Source organism: Triturus cristatus, chromosome 8 (assembly GCF_964204655.1).
Source record: "Triturus cristatus chromosome 8, aTriCri1.1, whole genome shotgun sequence".
In the NCBI taxonomy this organism is placed as follows: Eukaryota; Metazoa; Chordata; class Amphibia; order Caudata; family Salamandridae; genus Triturus; species Triturus cristatus.
The window spans coordinates 1259364176-1259385114 of NC_140591.1; the positions used below are offsets into that span (position 1 = coordinate 1259364176).

Sequence of the window (20939 nt, forward strand, 5' to 3'; positions counted from 1 at the left end):
AACAAGGGAACACCCATCAGCAGTTACACAGGAGCCATCTATGCAACAGCATAATGGCTATCACAACAAGTAGAGCGAAGCCAATTGCATTTGTATATGTTTTCAGTTATAGGTCAGACCTATTGCCTAAGCCAAATTAACCAGAAATTGTGAATTTGAATTTCAGCACCAGCCCTACAGATAGAACAGGAAAGGAGCATTGAATCCTATCAGCCACAGCAATCAATCCGTCGGCCTCGCTGATTTTGGTTCCACGGGCATCGAAGTGTAGTTCCTATAAGAAAACTAAACACCACCATTAGAGGAACAACTCTTCTGGCATCCATAGCAACCATATTGTGTCACTGAAACCAGGCTCTGTGCATGGAAAGGAGGGCCCAGAGGCGTCAAAATTAAGAGAGGTGAGGAATGTGAAGGGTTGGGAGAGAGTGGTGGTTGCGGAGGAACACAATAAGAGGAAGACAACACTGTTTCACCAGGCACTGTCACCGCTGTAAGCACTACTCAATGACCTAAAACCATATCCTTAATGGAAACTGACTGGGACCAATGTAAATATCTGCAAATTACCATGAACGTGATGGATATCCCATTCAAGACAAGGCAAAATAGTAAAAGTACAGGAAAGACAATGGCGAATGGGGGCTGCTCCAAAGTCTACTATCTCTCACTCTCTCTCTCTCTCTCTCTCTCTCTCTCTCTCTCTCTCTTCATTATCATTATTGTATTAACTGATAACATGAGCTCTCACAGCACACTGCTAAAGCTGTCTATAGTGATAGCAAATTGCCTTGGCATTTCAAAAATAGGTGCAGAAACCAGTTGTAACTCTCGAATTTGTGTAATAGCTCTACAGGGCCTTGCTTGTAGCTTCACATTTAAAGAAGACAACCAGTTCTGAAACTGAGAAACATTTAATGATTTCAAACATTTTAATTGACACAATTGCAAGGCTACATATCAGTTTGGTTTGATTTATTTCTGCAGTCGGAATTATTCAATTATTTTAGGTATATGCGCCAGGAGCTACTTTGCCTCGGAAGGACCTTGGCATCAAAAACAGCGGGTAATGAGGGAAGGTGTCTATTGATCATATTTGCATTGTTATATCAAGTACTCATTGCCATAAGCAAAAAAAAGGCTACTGCGGAGCAAATGTAAATGTCATGACTTTATGAAGGGGCTTACTCTTTGGTTTCTTTTCTCTCCATGGTCATGGAACTTCTCAGTAACTTGCAGAATTATTAGCAGACTAACCACGTATCGCACAAGCTTTGACCCACAAGTGGTTTCTTCCACGAGCTAGACCCAACACATCATAGAATATTGAATTTCAGAATGCGGGGAACCGGTTTGTGTGATGTTTTCCAGACTAAACATGATTTCTTGGCTTATATCTTTTTAATTTAAGTGCTCATTTTGGCTTCAATGCTAACTTCCTACAATTTCGACAAAATATGATAATGAAGAAGATGAACATACTTTGTAACATACTTCTGAATTCTGGGGGTGCGGGGACTGGGCAAGAGTTAGGAAAGGAACACAATGTCAAAAGCTAACAAACCCAGTCAAACATAATAAGTGTATGATTATTTTAACAGAAGTCCCGTCGGAGGTTTCACAATTCTCCAGAAGATGGTAATGTTATAGCAGGAATCAATGCAATTCAGCATCCCTAGCCGACAAGATTATTCTGCCAGCTAAATGTCTGCTGCTGGCACATGCTGTGACTTGCAAGTCAAAAGTTAGAATCTTGGCAAGAGCACTATGTGCCTCATTTATGGGGAATTGGCGTCGGGCAGCACCGCAAGTCTTCTTGCTGCGTAGCCCTATGCCAGTGTGAAAGGGCAGAAATACACCGTGTTTATGAAATACGGTGCATTCCTGTCTTTTCCCCCTGCGCTGGTGCACAATTTGCTGCCTGGCACCAACGCAGGCATCCATGCACCATGGTGCAAGGGTGCCTCGTTTGCAGGCGGGAGTTTTTGTACAGGAAGGGGCACCTTCCTGCACAAAAACAATTCAGAGAGGCATTTTCCTCTTTCTACATGTGCTGCAGAATGCAACACACGTTGAAAGAGGAAAAAAAGGAGAAGTAGAAATATTTCTCCTCATTACTGCTGCTCTGGGGAGGTCTAAGGTTTTGGCGCTGCCTCAGGTTTACGTAATTAAGTAAATCTGAGGAAGCATCAAAATCCATGGGTGTTGCTTGGGAAAACCCACCGCATTGCCAATGAAATGCCTCTGTGGCTCAGAGTAAGGCAGCGCAGTGACTTGCGCTGCTTTGTCTCACTCCATATCAATGATTTTATTTTATTTTTATTTTGTAAAGTGCAAAGTTTGCCCTAAGGCGTCTTGGTGCTGCCTATAGTACGAAGGGAGAAGCCAACAAATAAGAAGTCTACAGAGTGAGAATGGACAGCCACGTTTTTAGTGACTTTGTAAAAGCCAGGGATCTAGATATATTCCTAAGATGATCTGGCATTTGATTCCAGAGGCGAATGGTGGCATAGGATAAGCTTCTGGCCCCACAGGAGGCTTGGTGAATGAAAGGGACAGAAACTTTCTAGGCTGTGGCAGAGCCCTTTTTAGATTGTACCACGAAAGTTTATTTCAGAGGAAATCAGGGCCATGATGGTAAAGTGACGTATGCACTATACAGAGTTTGCCCTAAGGCGTCTTGGTGCTGCCTATAGTACGAAGGGAGAAGCCAACAAATAAGAAGTCTACAGAGTGAGAATGGACAGCCACGTTTTTAGTGACTTTGTAAAAGCCAGGGATCTAGATATATTCCTTAGATGATCTGGCATTTGATTCCAGAGGCGAATGGTGGCATAGGATAAGCTTCTGGCCCCACAGGAGGCTTGGTGAATGAAAGGGACAGAAACTTTCTAGGCTTTTTAGATTGTACCACGAAAGTTTATTTCAGAGGAAATCAGGGCCATGATGGTAAAGTGACGTATGCACTATACAGAGTGCCTTAAGGGCAACTCTCTTTTTAATGTGTAGCCAATGGAGTTCTTCCTTAGCTTTAGAGAAAGGTTCAATATTTGTTATCTATTACAGAACCTGAACTGCTGCATTTGTAGTCTCTTGAGTCTTCCCAAAACACACAGCTGGGCTCCAACATGAAGGGCATTGCTGTAGACTAACTTTGATAGAGCCAGAGAGGTAGCCACTGTCTTCTGCAGATCAAATGGTAAAAAACACGAGAATTTTCCCCAAAGTTTTTAAAGTGTGGAAACACGAGGAGGTAAGATGATTAGTTTGATCCCTATAAGAGATATTGATGTAGAAAATTATTACAAGCTTTATTGTTTTGACCACTGGGATTGGAAGTGCTTGCGGCCACCAGGAGCAGCTCCACAAGGAGGTATCTCCCCCGAAGAGGAGAACCTCTGTCCTTTTGGAATCTAATTTAAGACAGTGGGAACCCATCAATTAAAAATTGCACTCATGCATTTGCTGAATCGAAACGCCATCTCTTCAATATCATTATTTATAGGAACAATGATTTGGGTGTCATCTGTGTAAACACTATGGAAAAGCCGATCAACGTTATCAGTCTCATAAGGTGAGCCACATATATATTAAATAATGTGGGGCTCAATGAGGAGCCTTGTGGAACACCACAAGGCAGAGAAAATAGCTCAGAACTAAAATCTCCCAAGTTGACTGTTTGCTCCCTTTCGTCCAGGAAGGAGCGAAGTAGCTGGAAAGCAGAGCTTTGGACACCGATCTCCATCAATCACTGTTTCAAAATCTAATGGCTTACCATGTCAAAGGCAGCGGATAGGTCCAAAAGGACCACTGCAGCCTTATCTCCATGATCAAGGGTTGCCCTGACCTCCTCTGATAATGAGACCAGCGCAGTTTTTTGTACGGTGGGCTCCTAAAGCCGAAATGGGAGTTATCAAAAATGCTATTCTGGTCCAAAAATGCAGAGAGGGAGATGTTAAGATGTCTTTCTAGTACTTTCACTAGAAATAGAAGTCTTGATATCGGGCGGTAATTCTTTTCTTCCGTTGGGTCAAGAGTTGCCTTTTTTTAAAGTGGCAGAATGGAAGTCTTTTACCATTCAATAGGAAAACAGCCAGTTTTTAAAATGTTGTTCAGCAATGTTGAGGCGATACAAAGCGGCTTTCCATGTCCTCACAGATATGATTGAGACGTTTGCACCGCCCGAGTGTCAGAAAAAGTAACACTCCAGCGGCGCAAGCCTTTCAAATATAAGCCCCCTCAGTCTTTTATCTTCCCATGGTCGACAAACTGAGTACCCTTAGAATGGGCAATAATAACACCTTTTCTTGGCAGCTCTTGGAAATGTCAAAACTGTGTCATCAAGTGCTCGGTATAAATCAAGTAATATTTATTTGCCGTATAGTTCTAACCAAAAGCCCCAAGGACCAAATGTGATTTTTTTCCAAAACCCAGGTGGTTTCAACAAGAAAGGCTGAGCCCTCCCAAAATCCTAAACGGGAAACATTTCTTTACCCTAGATAAGATTACTAAGGCTGTTTGGAAATCATTGGAGCTGGTCTGAAATGGACCCCTCACTATAGTTAGGAATACAATTTAAATGAAATTACTGCAAAGGGAAAACTTTGGTGAAATTTATGAACGAAAAAAATGCAATCTTCCAAGTTTCGCAACTCGGACCAGGGAAAACACATGGGGCAGATTTACCAATGTGTCACCCAACGCAGCGCAGCAGCCAAATATGCTGTGCTGTGCTGAGTGACAGGGTGGGAACAGGAGTGCGCCATATCTACAGAGATGTGGCTCTCTCCTCCCCTTTCCCTGGTGCCACATTTTTGAGAGATAGGGTTTTGCATCAAAAAGTGTTGGTTGTTGCATAGGAATACCCCCTTGACGCTAAGTGATGCAAAGCAACGCACAGCGCTACTTTGCGTTACTTTTAGTTTCATTTGCAGCGCAAAATAAGTTTAGCGCTGGAAAGTAAAGAATAAAAAAAAACATTTTGTGCTGGTTTGCATCATTTTTATGAGGCAAAGCTAGTGCAAAATGTTAGTACAGCACCCCCACAGTTTTATCCCATTATCCCCCATTCTGACCTACAGAACTCATAAAGATGCGGTAACCCTGCTTCCTGGAAACACTGAACGTCACACTATGAGTAATTTTTCATGATGCATTACTGCATCTTTTTACCCAGAACACGTAATGTGGGACCCCTAAATCTAGGAGATTTGACTAAATCCTCATAATAAAACACTGAGCCTCTTCACAAAGAGTAAATCATAACGTATACCAGTTTGATCAAAGGTAAAGCCCACAATTAAATATTACTCAACAAAATCTGCATTAGCCCCTCTTGCTCCTCCTGTGTGCCCCCGTACACACTCTGAAGCAGATAGCTACAAATAATGGCTAAAGTTAACCATCGCTGCTCCTACGTTTGGCTTTCGCATCTGAAAGCTACCATCTAAGAGGCGAACTAAACCTGAGAAATGTCATACTTAACCTCAGCGTTCCTATTAGTTATCTCAAAGTAAGCAAGCTTCTCACAAAGTGGCATCATCAATGAGGATTGCTCCTCTCTTCAACATGATCCCCCCAAAAGAGGAAAGGCACTGTAAGCATGATGACAGAGACTCTACACAAGGATGTTTGCAAGCAAGAGACCACCATACAAAGAGTTTTCGAAAGGGAGCTGGTCACCACAGCTGCAGCAACAAAGACTGCACCACCCAAGACAGGTGTAGTTAAGAACTAGACAAAAGGTAATTTCCCTTTTGTGTATCTAAAATCAATAAAAATGGGCACTCAGTTTGAAAACCAAATGGTCAGATGCCAGCAGAGAAAAATACAAGTCACAAACATATATATCTTTGTTAAGTCCTTGGAAAACACAATATGATGCACACAAAAATACGTAAATTCTCTTTAATTTTCGTAAAAACCTTTGGGGTTAATTCTCATACATTTAAAATCACAAGTCAAAAAAAGGAAGGGAACTGATAATCGTCCCTCCACTTCTAATACATTGTCAATTCCCAAAAATGATCATTGCATGATATAAAAAATGAAAACAGAAAAAATCCGTTCTATTTTAAGTAAAATATAAAATTGTCAGTTTTATGACTTGTGATTTTAATTCTATGATTTTTTCGGGGAAAAGAGTAGTCTGGGAAAAGAGCTAAAGCTGTCTCAATGGCCAGACATAAAAGGTAGAGTAGGGCAAGAACTACACAATTAAACCCATATTTATGTTCAATTACTTACCGTTATGCTCTACTTAAAATAGTTTCTCTTAGCCTTATGAAAGAACCGTAAAACTGTTTTGTTCTTCTTGAACAGAGTAATTCTTTCGATCACCTGTTGGTTTTTTATTAACATTTAATGCGTTTCAATGCCGTTTATAAAATATATTTGCCTCCCTATACTTAGTTTCACTTTGTCATGTTTTGTAAATGTGATGGTATTGTGCCGCTCATGGCATGCTTCGCGCACTCGTTCTTTTAATAGGTGCATACACTGTAATATCTGTGGCAAGCCAGCTGACTGCAAAAACAGAATCCCTACCTTTCTCTGTCGTTGTACGCGAAGACGTCAGATAACTTGCCGAAATTTTCAAATGCTTTTCTCTTGAGCTGTTCCTGTGCCACGGCGAGCAGCAGACTCAAGTCCACCTCCCCTGGGTCCGGCACGCTGTAGTGACGTCCAACCGTCATGATCTCGTGCTCAGAGAGGGCGCCGTCTGATATCCGCGCGAGCAGGTTCCTGCGGAGGACAGGAAACGTGAAGAAAGTGAGAAGAAAAGGATATTTCTACTTTGCATACTTTATGTTCAGTCAAAAACGGTGTTCCTGTAAGAAATTACTAATACCGATATATTCTTGTATGTCTTTTTCAACCGTGTTTCTCTATTGAACCATCACCTTCTAAGCTTTCTTCACAGGTGTGCATATTATTTTAAGGTTGTTTTTTTATTTTATTTTTGCCTCACCTCTGTGTCAGACAATAGTAAGGAAGGAGAAAGATGGCGGCTGCCAGGTGTTAACTTTTAGCTGTTGAAGTGAAAAAAGCGACAGATGTTACACGGGAAAAAATAAAGAGACTGAATGATTCTGGAATTTGTAATAGGGGCCATTCAATGCCCAAAAACGTTTTGAGGGGAGTATGAGTATCCCCTTTAATAATTCATGATTTAACAATGTTTCGGTTTCACTCATTTCCCTGGACGAATTTGGGTGCATTTTTCACCTGTTTCGGAATTAAAATGTTTAGAAGAAAGCAATCACTCCAAGAAGAGAAACATCCATTACCACGCGGGCATTGCATTGCAATGCCTTTACATCGTGGGTATTACAACGCAAGTCGTTACAACGACTTGCGCTGGATGGCGCTCTAACCTAAGGAATAGTATGATTTACTATTCCAACACCTTCCCCACTGTACATAGACTGGTGTTGGAATAGTAAATCATACTATTCCTTAGTCCAGAGCCCTCCAGCACAAGTCGCTGTAACGACTTGCGTTGTAAAAACTGCTATGTAACGTACCGCGGTCATTTTGATCGCGTTGTAACATCACATATTCCTCAAAGAAACACCACATATTAGGAATGAGTTAGTTCAGTCAGTTCCTTAAAAGGCCTGAAGTTCCACGGTCGGGGAGGGGACATGAACTAGAAACTAACCCCATTACACTGCTTTACAGACCTAAAACTCATATGTCGTAGTGGTATCCCACATTTTGGGGAAATATTGCATCTTGCAGCTGGCAACTGAACTAGGGAGCAGGTGTTCCTGGGGAAGTCATACTGTACCTCCCTCTGAATCAATTTAGAGGACTGGTTCCCTCTTTGTTGCTGGCTCTGCCTGTTAGAGTGGCTGTTGTTGTCTCTGTTGCCTTGATTGTTACCCATAAGATTCATATTGTTTGCATGGAGGGAAAAAGGATCCCATTGATTTGACCTCTGATATTGATGCTTGTATACTCTAAATGGTTATCTAGTTTGTAGTGCCAATAAAGATCTTGAGGGAGGCAGTCAGAAAAAGCAGGGCGGGTACCTTTTCTGAGTGGGTGTTGGCCTATGAATTGGCTTGGTTTGAATTAAAGTTGGTTGCTGTTGCCATAGGCGAATCAGGGGAAATGGGAAGGTGTCAACAAAGGACACATAGAGGAGGCAGGGAATTAAAGTAGGCTCTAGGAAGTTTAGATAGTTAGATGTAGGTCAAGGGTTACGGGAAGTTTAGAAAGGTTAACAGTTCAATAGTGCCTTAGGTAGGAGTTACACATTTGCAGGATACATGTTTTGGGGAGCAGGGATTTTTAGGGGTGGGGGAGTAGAGAATGTAGGTGGCATGTTGTATAGTGAGGTTTAGTTTTGTAAGGCAAAAGGCCAAGGGATTTGATGTGATGTGCATCTATTTCAATAAAGCAGCCTTTCCGCACACAGAAATGGGTATGTGGTCTGTGCTGCTCCCCTCTCACCCAATGTTCTTTGCCGGTGGACTGCTGTGCGGACGCTCAGTAAACACACTTGTTTGGGGCCGTGAAAATTAAGTTAGCCACATTATAAGAGCAAGCAATGCTTTCATTTCCTGGAAACGTTACATTGTGTTGTGGTTCCCGCCGATTATTGTACTCAGGCCGCTATTTTGAAGGAGACTGGAAAAATATGACGTACATAAGCAAATCTGCAGCTCTTTTATTTTTCTGAAATCCTCGTGGTGGTAATGGGTGCGCCGACAGTCCAATAAACCTGCCAGTATTGTGGTGGTCTGCAGAAAGGGAAGAAAGCTTTAGGTCGGTACACACTTGTGATGGAAAGGGTGTTCCATAACCAGGAAATAGCCTCTGAAACCGAGCCAACATCAAATTAGAATGAATTTCAACTGAAGTGTTGAGTCAAAAACAGCAGAGTTATTCCAAGAGCTCCGAAGGGCCGTACTGCAGGTCTCAAGAGGAAAACGGACTGCGGGTTAATTACTGGAACACAGAGCTGTGTTTTTTTCCTTACTCCTTACTCCTTGTTTCATGTGAACATGCATCATTAGCAACAGATGATGTAAAATGAAACTCCACTCTGAAGGAAGGCTTCCATTAAGTTAATCATAGCTAAATTAGAAAAATCTATAATTCTGCCTAAGGTTTTCCAGGTGGCAGTTTAAAACTGCACATGGCAACAGAATTTGCCACTGAATTAAATGTGTTTTATGATTGTCACAACATTTCTAGAGTTTTGTGTCTATGTTTTGTGTATACCTCTCTGTCACTGCTCCGCGATAGAGATGGAAAGGTGCCCTGATGACAACCGACAATCATGTCTTGGATTTCGTGTCTTTTTTTGGCGTTGTCCTCAGATACTTGATTATTTTTAAAGAGTAGCCCAGTCAGAAAGGATCACTGTTCAGTCTTGGCCCAGGTCAACTTCTTAAGAGAAGAACCTGTCAAGCAGAAGCAGGGGCAAAGTGAATACGACTCCAAGGCCCTTGCCTTTGATTCCAGACCCAGGCAGCACTGATTGGCCCTCACCCCACGTCATTTCGACAGGTAATGCTGATGAGACAGCTATCAGGTGTGTGACTAAGTTAGGAAGGAGAAGTAAGCAAAGCAGCACTTGTTTGCTTCCTGTAAATTGAGAAATTAGCTTTAAAAAAGGCCTCCACTTGAAAGCCCCATTGCTGCTGCTGAGTCCTCACTGACTGCCCACCGAGGAAGACCATGAGGCTAAGAGGGATGGAACAGCACATATGTGTTTGCTAGTTGAGGTGAACTGCCAGCTTAACTTGTGAGGGAGCCAATGTTTGGACAAGCTTGCCAAGACTTCTTGTCGAGTACAACTCATTATCCACCCAAGGATGCTGCAAGGCGGGGAGTGATGCTGCGCTGAAGTAGCAATTCTGCACAGAGAAAGCAGCATGCATGACACAGGTGAAGAATGCCAATGGCATCACCACGGTGCATAAAGACAATGGGCAATAGGCACATGCCAGGATAGGTCACTGTAACAGTTTTTCACTAGCAGAGCAGGTCTCATCCAAAATGTATGCAAAGCTGCTCATTCTGTTTCTGAGAAGACACAAATGGCTGTGAGTGATATGAGCAAAGTATTGAACAGTGAAAGGATGCATGTCCTTGATTGACTATGCAGCTCACACTTTGCCCATTGTCCTTTGAGGCTCCCCTGCATTTGACCTTTTTGGATGAGATTGAGAAACAGACCCAACAGTGGTGCTGGAACAATTTTCAGAGGGCGGTGGGGGTGGTGCCATCAATGTTACATCACTGAAGTCCTGGGATTGTGAAAATCCAATGAACACATAAAGAACAAGTGCAGCAAAGGAGCCTCACCATTCAGCAGAAGAGTGTTGAGGGTGTGCTATGTAGCTCGTGGTACATTTTGGAGCATACTATCCCAAATATACTAAAAAAGAAAGGTATTCTATCACATTGCTATTTACAGACAGCACATATTATTTTGAAATGGGCACTAAATTTGTAGAGGCATGCATTCTTACTGACAAAACTATATAGAGAACACAAAATGTGTGAAAATTGGGTAGCAGCGAAATTTATCATTTGCACATCACCAAGTTGTCGTTTTATTTTCATCCTATACAGATCTTTGCTTTAGTCATACTTCAGAATTGCAAAATATGTGTTTATTTGTGCTTTCCTAAATGATGATATATTTTGAAATATTTGTAGAGTCATTTACAGGCATTTGAGTGTTGTGTGTTAGAAAAAAAACATTCTGCACCCTTTCCTTTCACACGCCTGATACATCAGCAAGATTGTCACATAGTTCAGTTCACAAAATTCTCTCACGTTGCAGTCAGAGAAAGAGAAGTAACACTAATCTCAGTGTTAAAAAATATGCAGCACTTTGTCAGAAGACATAGCCTAACATGTGACCCCTGTCTCTGAATGGGCAGCAAATGCGACAAGCTAAAACATTTTTTTCTTCATTGTATCTTTATTTGTTGTTCACTCAACTTCTGAACTCCAGCATAGCTATTTTGGGTTGCGGCAGCACCCCCACCCCCTTAATTCTAGCACCTATGCCTCCTAATCATAAGTGCCTTTGCAAACTGCAAATCTAGTGCTCTTTATTGACACCCATGGTGTACCCATGGTGTGTCCAAGAAGAGGTGTAATCTGGTCTCCCCGCCTTGTAGTCTCTAGAGGGTATACCTTAGTCCTTTCCTTTTACCTATATCTTGGTGACTGCAATTATTTTGTTTTTGGGTTGCATTAGCAGAATCCAGGAGTGATGCCTACCAGCTGCCTCAGGAATGGGAAGCAATAGAGTTATTTTCTCTAACCATAGAGCTCTCAACCAGCAATAAATAACCTGCTTTGTATGATGAGGACGTGAGAAAATGAAGGCTTTTCCAGGGGTGGTGTTGACAATCTGAAGTGCTGGTTTTCTCCCTACAGTGTTCTGCCACCCTAAAACACATGTCCTGCTACTCCTTTGAGTCATTGATATAAATCTATTGGAGCATACTTACATAGGGCTCAAGTCACACATAATGTTTGAAAATTGTATTCAATAGTTTGACAAAATTCAATCTAATGTCATGTGGGAGTCCAAAAACAAATTATGTGTGGTTTCTAGAGAACAGCAGGACGAAATCTGTGGATGAGCATTATTATATTGGGGTCACAATCAAATCTGGTTACCCCCGTTTGATTTAAAAGCTCACTCAGTCACTGCCCCTATTATGGAAGGTCTAAAGCGATTCCACAGGAAGCGTTGAGCTGGCCGGTTGAGCTCCTGGAGCTATAGTGCAAAGGTGTTGCAAGCTCTTCTTTATGTAGCACCATTTTGGTCTCCTCAAGCAAACTGGAACCTGAATATGCTGATGACAATCATGTATCGATCAGCATTGGGTCTAAGTAGAGTAACGCACCTGGAGGCACTCTGTTATTAACTTGACTGTCCAAAGTCTATCAATGTGGTAATGTGAAGTAATCTATACACTCAAGCCTCAATATTGACCATGTACAATTAAACTTGATCACTAATGAATTTCTAACTTTGTTGGATTATGAGAAAGTTTCTGCTCATTATTTCATTGGAATGTGCTGGCAGATATTGACAGTGTCCAAAATCTGGCGAAGTCTCAGTTCAAAATAAACATAAAAATTGAACAATCAGAGATCGTCTCTTACAAACTAGGGGCCGGATTTAAAGTTTGTCACATTGAATACTCTATCCTAACCATGACATGTACATGTAATACAGAGGTCGAGATATCCGTCACATTTGTCATGAAATATCTCACCCACCAAACTCTAAATCAGGCAATAAGAGATTAAATCAACCTAATTAATAGATGCAAAAACTTATTTGACTTTAATCTCCCCTGATGAGATTAAAAAAATGATATTTCTTTATTGGCATTTTAAAAGTACAGTAACAGGTCGCATATTAGGCATAACGAGTTTCAACATTATGGTCCACATTTAACACATTTATGCAGTCATATTATACCATCATTGCAGGCAACTATGGAAAGAATACAATATATGGCGACATGGTGCATCAATAAACCAACACAGCGATACAAGTCAGGCCATTGCGACACACACAGTGAAAGAGTAGACAATGATACTGAAACGATAACAAATAAGATCAGAAATCTGACTGGTGCCACAAAGGCGGCAGTTGAGGAATGGGCAAATCATTGCAATAAAGATAATGCATATGAAACATCAGGGTGATGAGGTGTGGGGGGATCGTGGTGCCGCACAGTAATGTGTTTGAATGCCCTCAGCTAAGCGTGAGTGTGTATATATCCCTGTGCAACCGCGACCAGGGCCTATAACAATCCAATCCAGCATGCCCTAGCTGACTAGGTGGCTGGTGGGTTAAGTTTGTCGAACAGTTTGAGTACATATGTATCCCGGAGAGTGCCAGCCCCCACACTTCCTCTAAGCTGTTCGTCATGCGCCATAGCATCCGGCTTGGCCAGTGCGCATTTATGAGCTACCTGGAGCCAGCAAGTACCTGTGAGTAGCTGTGCAGCTTTCCAAGTCAGTGGATCCAAGAGCTTAAACAGAGCCGGAGTCAAGGCAGCCAGTGTCATATAGTATTTAGTGGGTTTTGTTAGCTTTGTTAACTCAAGCAGGCATAGAAGAGGATCAGGGGACAGTTGTATATCAGTCACTGTTGGCATGTGGTTCATCACCTGGACCCATACTCGCGCCTGTGGCGAGCAGTACCACACCATATGTATAAAGGTGACATTGGGATGACCGCACCACGGACAAACCGGAGTCATCTGGTGCAGTTAGTGCAGTGTGAGATAGGATTGATGCAAGTAATTAAACTGCATAAATCTCAGAGGGGCATTGGGTGATACGCGTATTACCTGCTTCGATGCCACCCCCCCAACTGCTTGCACCCAGAATGTCCTCCCATCGGGGCTTACTGAAAAGTATGTGGTCCCCACAGCCCAGCCTGTACCACAGTGTAGAGCACCAAGACCGCCCTGCTGCCCAACCCATGCGTGAGGAAGCACTGTAGCTCAAGATGGAGTCCCTGTTTGTCCTGTCCTGCCACCCACGTGTTGCTGATTGCTAATTGCTAATACATGCATACAAAAGCATGTTATACAAAACAATGAAACAGCGATCCTATGTAGCAATCACAGCTCCCTCCTTACTCCCCAAAGCAAGTCCAAATATGAATGATAGAGAACCATGTTGCATGCACCCGCCGTTTCCAAGGAGCGATCAGAGGATCAGAACAGTTCAACATGTAAATGTGAAGTGCACCACACAATTAAATTTCCACAGAAAGTTAGTCCATTCCTTCCATATTACGTCCAAGATAATCTTTATTTCCCACAGGAATTACGTAGAGCAGCCAACGCGTTTCGTCCACTACATGTGGACTTCATCAGGGTATAATTATTTTCATCTTTTATTGTATTAATGCCTGAGGCATATCGAGAGTCATCTTATAAGACCATACAGAATCCTGGTTGTAGATATTAGTCTATTCTTCATTGGATCCCCATATATTCAGGGGCAAGCAAAACTCTTCAAGATTCCTGAGTCAATAGAAGGATGGCACCTCGATACATGCCGTCTCCCGCCTCCCAAGCCGGTGTCTCTCTATGCGAGTCCTCATGAAGTCCACAGGTACTGGACGAACTGCGCTGGATGCTCTATTTCAGTCCTGTGAGAAATAATTATCTTGGACATAATATGGAAGGAATGGACTAACCTGTGGAAATGTCATTGTGCAGTGCACTTCACATTTACATGTTAATACTAGCACGCTGTTGGACAGGAAGAGGACGGCTCCTTGTCTTGTAGATCCTGGGAGGAGCTTAGAATGCCCTCATTATAAAGATCACCCAGTTGGGATACCTCCGCCTCCTGCCTCGGAACCAGATCATGTGCCACCAGCAAGGCTCTTGCTGCAGGTACGCCTCCACTGCGGGGCATAGGGAACCTGTCCTTGCCTAGGTTAGATATATTTATTCCAGCAGAGTTTAGCTAATCAGGCTTATCTGTCCACTGCTCTAGCTGGTCTCCCAGATGAGAGCAGCCAATCCAATACACCAATATTGCCCACTTCGGTCTTAATTGACCTACTTTCTCCCATCATGTCTCTAGCCATGGCCACTGCAGCTGTGCCGCTGCAAAATACAGTTAGAGGTCCGGTGCCCCCAGGCCGCCCTCCATCAATGGACGCTGAAGCGTGTAGATCGAAACCCATTTCTGGGCACACACCCATATCAAATCGGATTCCAATCCTAGCAGGTCTTTAAAAAAGGATCTATTCAGCATATCTGGTATTGCTGCAAAAAACTATAAGAGCCGTAGGAGAACAATCATCTTGGAAATAGACATGCGGCCCATGGGCGACAAGGCCAGGAACGTCCAGTAGTTCAAAGACTGCCGCATTGATGTCACAACCCTACCATGGTTGCGATCCAGGCAATCCCTATCCTTGTAATATATATTCACCCTAGTTAAACTACTTTATTTTTAATGGATTCAATTGTGTTATTATTTATTTCTCTATTATGATTTCAGATATAGAAAACTATTAAATTCTAGAGATATTTGGCTTATGTACCTCATATGAACCTTTACCTGACTTGTAAAATAATTTCATAAATCATGGTGTGAAGTAGAAAAACTCCTGTCACCTACTAAGTGGCATTATAGGTAGTAGCAGATGACTTTGTCCAACAAATAGAAGGACACTATGCCATCCAGGCTTTTGTATGGGAGGCTGATGGTTTTGAATATGAATCAGGCTTGCATGCAGCCAGTCAGTGCAGTTTTTTTAGATCACCAGTTAGTGCTTTTTGAACCCAAATAAAGTTGGTTTGGACTTTTGGTAGTCAATGAATTTAGTATGAAGGTATACCATAGGTGCCATAGTTTGGCCTACTGCCATGGGGTATTGATTAGTTGGGATAAAGTGGGTTTCTTTGAGGAGTTTTAACTAGTTGAAGGTTGATTTGACTATTATTTGAGAGACAAGGTTCAGGTTAGCATCCCAGATAATTAGGGGAAAATAAGTAACTCAATGGTTAAATTTTTCCAGTAATGAGTTGAACAATCTGCTTGTTTACATAGACACATAAAAGAGGTGGTAACAAGACTATTGTGGTTCACAGTATCGAAGGCAGCAAGAGCTTGAGGAGGATCAGGAAACAGAGCAGAATTTCGAATCAGTGGTTGGATAGATTGGTTATTATCTAGAAAGTTGCTGGTTATGAGTTCATCAACAATGGAATGTTAAGTCCCCGAAATAAACTGGTGTTTCAGACTGGTTAAAGAATTAATGGGGAGAGATGTGGCCTTACGGCCAGAGCCGTCAACCTCGAAGCTGGGGAACCAGGTTCGAGTCTTAGCATGGACGCTCAACATCCTGTGAATCTGGGCAAAATCACTTAATCCCCCCATGCCCAACAAAAATGAATGTGTCCTTGTGTAACGCAACTGGTGCTCATGTAAAGTGCTCTGATACCTTCAGGTCAAGTTCGCACTATATAATACTCTGGAGGGGAAAAAATGCCCATCCATATGTACAGACTTCTTTCATTAATGGTAGATTTTAATATTTATTAATCATTGTACATTTCAAACTGACACACAATGTAATAGATTTCTTTTATATCCAATATTTAATCGATTAAGTATCAAAGACCGTTTGAAATATCTAGGGCCCACAATTTCACCACCCCGCTTAGTACAGCAGCTTCTTGCATTCAGTAGCAAAGCGCTTCTGCAGAACCCACACTTCCCTGAGAAGCCCGCCTTTCAGTGTGAGCGCTCCTACCTGAATTGGTCGTATCCAATCTTATTTGTGTTTCCGGAGTCGCAGGCTGCAAACAGCTGTTTAATCTCCCTGGACTTTGGTTCTCCTGCTTGTCTGAGTTTAATAAGGACTTTTGAAATATCAGCCACTGGGAACTGAATGAAAAAAGAACCAAAATGTCATTTTTCCCAAGCACAATTTTATAAGACCTGAGATTGAAACAATGTCTTGTTTTGCACCGCAAGCGTCATTTCCATAAACTGACATAACTGAGCTTTGAGTTTAGAGTACTGGAAAAATACTCAGCCTCATCACTTATTCGAAAATCCATTTACTGATTTCACACAAAAAAGGCAACGTACAAATGTTAAATGCAACAAATCTTTACAACTGCTTGTGGGTTTGGGTGTATAAGCTTTTTTGAATGTTAGTTCTCTTGTAAGGACTTGATTCCAGGTTGTGAGGAAAGAGGTAGGGTGCTAACCACACCAGGTAAGTACCATTACCCCAGTGTGAGATATTTGCTGGGTATGGTAAATAGCTCCCATTCTGAGTTTTCAAATTGGAAATTAGGCATAACATGTTTAACCAATAGTTAACGCACCGAATTCCACACGTTCTTCTTTTTCTCACAGGGGCTTTTCTATCTAATAAATTTCAAAATTTATCACAGGAAAACTTCAAAGATTTGATCATTATAACACAAGTAATTCCGATCAAGAAATTCCAAATATGTATATGCATACTAATAGGAGACAGAGCAACTGATTAAAGGGGAAGTTTAAAAGAGAGGCGGGAGGAACATTTTTAAAACTGATCACAAATAATAGAAAGCTGTTGATTTGGCAGACTTTTAATGCGACCCATTTTCTACTGTTATGTGGATAAGGGGACAGTCATAGGCACTGAGTTCTACTGTTTCTTGTGTTTGTTCAAAGCTCTTATATCCTTTGTTTGTATTAGAAAAAGCAGCTGTTCTACCCGAGTTTCAATCTGAGAGCTTCATCCTTTTAAGCAATCCAGGACATCTAACCAAAAGACTATGGGGCAGATGTATGAAGCCCGTTTCCCGATCGCAAACGGGCCGATTCTCAGAATCGGCCTGTTTGCGAACGGGAAAAAGCATTTTGGGATGTATCATCCCAAAAGGCCCTCGCAAAATAGGGAATCGCAAATTTTGCGATTCCTTATTTTGCGAAAGCATTTAAAGGAATTGAAAATTGCGATTCCTTAAATGCGATGTAAAAAGCACCAAAGTTGTGCGATTTCTCCTTAAGAAATCTCAAATTACCACCAACTTTAAGTTGGTGGTAATTTGCGATCTCTTTGAAAAATGCACTTTTTTGCATTTTTCGAAGTGCCATGTGGCGCACATACATGCCCTTGGGGCATGTATGTGTGCCACATGTGCACACATGAACATTTCAGGGGTGCAACAGGGTGTCCTTTTGACACCCTGGCACCCTTGAAATTACATTCTCAATTTGCGAATCTCTAATTGAGAATCGCAAATTGGGAATGTCTTCCCATTGATTCCTGTGGGCCTCTAGGCCCATTGGAATAAATGGGGAGATATTCCTTAATTGCGAATCGCAATTTGCGATTCGCAATTAAGGAATATGTAGGATTCACAAAATTATTTGCAAATCCTACATACATAGCGTTTTGCGATTCTCAAATAGTGATTCGCAAAAAATCGCTATTTGTGAATCGTAAAAGAACATTTTGATACATATGGCCCTATATATTTAATCAAATAAATATCAGAGGGGGGACAAGGAGCTAGTTAGAAATAGGTCCTGAACCAATGCTCCTAAAAGTAGTACATAATCACAGTGGATGGTATCAGTTTCTTCAAGGAAAGGGAAATACAGCAAGCAGATAGGCTGTAAATAACAGGGAATGTCTCCAAGGCTAGGTGAGTGTGCAAAGAGGAGAGAAAGTACTCCTATGTATGATTCGTGGTGCCCTCACACACCCTTACGAGTGTATAGCATCATCATTGGGCAAATTGCTCCTCGTGGGGGTGGCGCTGCAGTCCCTCACGGGCCCTGTTCAGGGGCTCTCTGGCGGAGATCTTTACAGGAGTTGCCGCATTTGTGTATGAGGGAATGTGGGTTGGGAAGTGATAGTGAGTGCAAATTAAAATGAGCCAGGAAGGACTAAATAGTTTATTAAGAGGTCCCCTGGTTCAGAGTAAACAAATCACGGGGATGGAGATGCACCGTAGTGCCACATTGAGAGGGGAAAAAAAAGACCAAATAGAATCCCACTACTCTCAACCCGTGTAGTGCATATCTAGAGTGTTTTGAAAAGGGTCGACATGTTTCGCGCTGTAAGGTGGTCCCTAGTGGATCCTAGAGCTCTTCATCAGGACCATACAGAAAACTGAGACTAGGGAATCAGGGAAAGACACCCTATATTCCCATATATAACCTATTGTCAGGTTCGCTTGACAAGTGTTGTCTTGGGACACGTTCTTATACGTAAGTCCTGTCCAAAGCCTAGAAGGAGACAAAATGAGGGGGGTAGGGGGGAAAAAAACAAGAGCAAAAGAGAAAAAGACACATAGTAACATATCAGATATATATGATACTTATTATCAAAAATGGATAAACGAGCGCACAACTTTGTGCCCACGTGCCATGTGCATGAAAAATCCAATGGACATGCACAATCTCGTCTGGTCATGCATCGCCAAGCTAGAGCTGCAGGAGAACAAACGTAAATGCTAGAGGGAGCGGGTGTGATCATTGCTACTAACAGTGTCCTATGCCGCCTCGTAGTGGTGGTAGCCTAGTCGTGGATGTAATCGGCGTGCACATAAGAGCGGTAATTGAAGTGACCGCTATCAGAATGGGGCAACGCTCAAGTAGCCGGGCGAATGCCGTGTGGACGCACCAGAAGATAGCGATTGCTAGTGCGAGCCTGGTGTGTAAAAAACAAAAAAGGGGGGGGGGGGGGGAACAGGGCGTTTTTAAGTTGCCGATTCACCTGTGACTAGATGCTGTTATGGTAACTACGCCAACCCCAAAGGGGAGTTGAGGCGAGGGAGCCAACCGATGTGCTAAAAGCAAGCAGGCAGTGCAACTAATGCGTGTTTAAAATCATGGGGAGATACAAAAAAAAAAAGAGGGAACCATGGTGTATATTATTATTCCATGCTTAAATACATCCATATAAAACGAAAAAATGATGATAGCCTACCCTCCCCGAAACGAAGATGGGCTCCGTCAGCCGTACCGCGGAGTGAGGCTAAATATTGAAAAGCGGTAGACAAAATAAGCGATACCGCAACACAGTGGTGCTGCCTTCAAAAGTGCTTGCAATAGCGGGGTATGTGTACTTACTAGTGGTCCTTCCTCACGGAACGGGAAACCTACCCGTCCTGCAGTGCCGCCGGTAACACCGCGGATGAGGAACTGGCAGGATAAGTACCGCTGCTGGACGTGTCGCGGGGGACGGGTGATGGCGTCATCCCGCTGCGTAGGAGAAGATAGATTCACCTGGGAAAGGTAGGAGGCGGCCATCTTGAAGTGGTAAAAGGGAGTGACAAACCCTGCCTACATCAGACGATGTACAGGGGAGTTGTCAGCAGAAAACTGTATTACTGCTAGTGGTGAATGGCGGAGAGCCCATTCAGAGCCAAAACGGGTGCGGTACCGCAACCTCAGGGTAAACAGTGTTAATACATATAAGTATGAATAGAAATGTTTCCTAGACACACAAATCGGCACCCCTCCAATCGTGTGGGAGGGATAGGTGGCGGCCATATTATAGTGGTAAAAGGAAGTGGCAAACCCTGCCAAGATCAAGCGGTGTACAGGGGAACTGTATTACTGCTCGTGGTGAATGGCGGAGAGCCCGTTCAGAGCCCAAATGGGTGCAATACCGCAACCTCAGGGTAAACAATGTTGATACATATGAGTATGAAAAGAGATGTTTTCTAGACACACAGATAGGCACCACTCCAATCGAGTGGATTTGTTGGTGGTCCCAAAAATATGTTTATGGTGGTAGGGGTAAAAGGTGCCGGTAGTGGCCCAAATGGAAGGTGAAAAAAATGAATGCAACATGGGGTGGGTAGAATGCCTAATCATAACAACATCTGGCGCTGTAAATGCGAGATGTCGGCTGACAAACTATTTTGCTGCTCGTGGTGGATGGCAGAAAGGCCCCCCACGTGACAGTTAAATTTGCGTTATTCTGTACCAAAATGAGGACGATCCTTTGCCTCAGGGTAAAACATTTTTTTATTGGGTATTAAAAAATATGTATATTAATAGTCATGTCTTCTGGACACAAAAATACACTTGGACCACTCCGATCATGTAGATTTGCTCGTGGTTCCAAAAATATGTCTGTAGTGGCAGGGATGCGAGGTGCCGCACGTGCCTGTACAGTGGGTAATAGTGGAATGCTTGGTAGAATACAGATATCTACTATCGTCCTTGTAAATAACCTATCTGTTTATTATGGAATCAGCTGCTGAGTTCAACAGGTAGTTAGATGGACAACACTGAACCATGTAATAGTTCCTTGTGTAGTGTGTGACATATAGTCCTGAGAAACCTTTCGTGGTGTAGGTTCAGTGAGAAAGATCAACCCAAGGTATCTCTTCATTGAGTCCCCCTTTGTTACTTCTGAGTTTAAACACCCAACGTTGTTCCTG

General features: G+C 42.5%; 1 protein-coding gene across 1 annotated transcript in view; it reads right to left on the reverse strand.

Annotated features, from left to right (window-relative positions):
* EFHC2 (EF-hand domain containing 2) overlaps positions 1-20939 on the reverse strand; it is a 332355-nt gene that overhangs the window by 81625 nt on the left and 229791 nt on the right. Inside the window, exons 11-12 of the mRNA XM_085622956.1 lie at positions 16289-16422; positions 6547-6744 (exon numbers count right to left, since the gene is read on the reverse strand). Of these exons, the coding sequence (XP_085479082.1) occupies positions 6547-6744; positions 16289-16422 (332 nt within the window). The remainder of the gene's footprint in view (positions 1-6546; positions 6745-16288; positions 16423-20939) is intronic.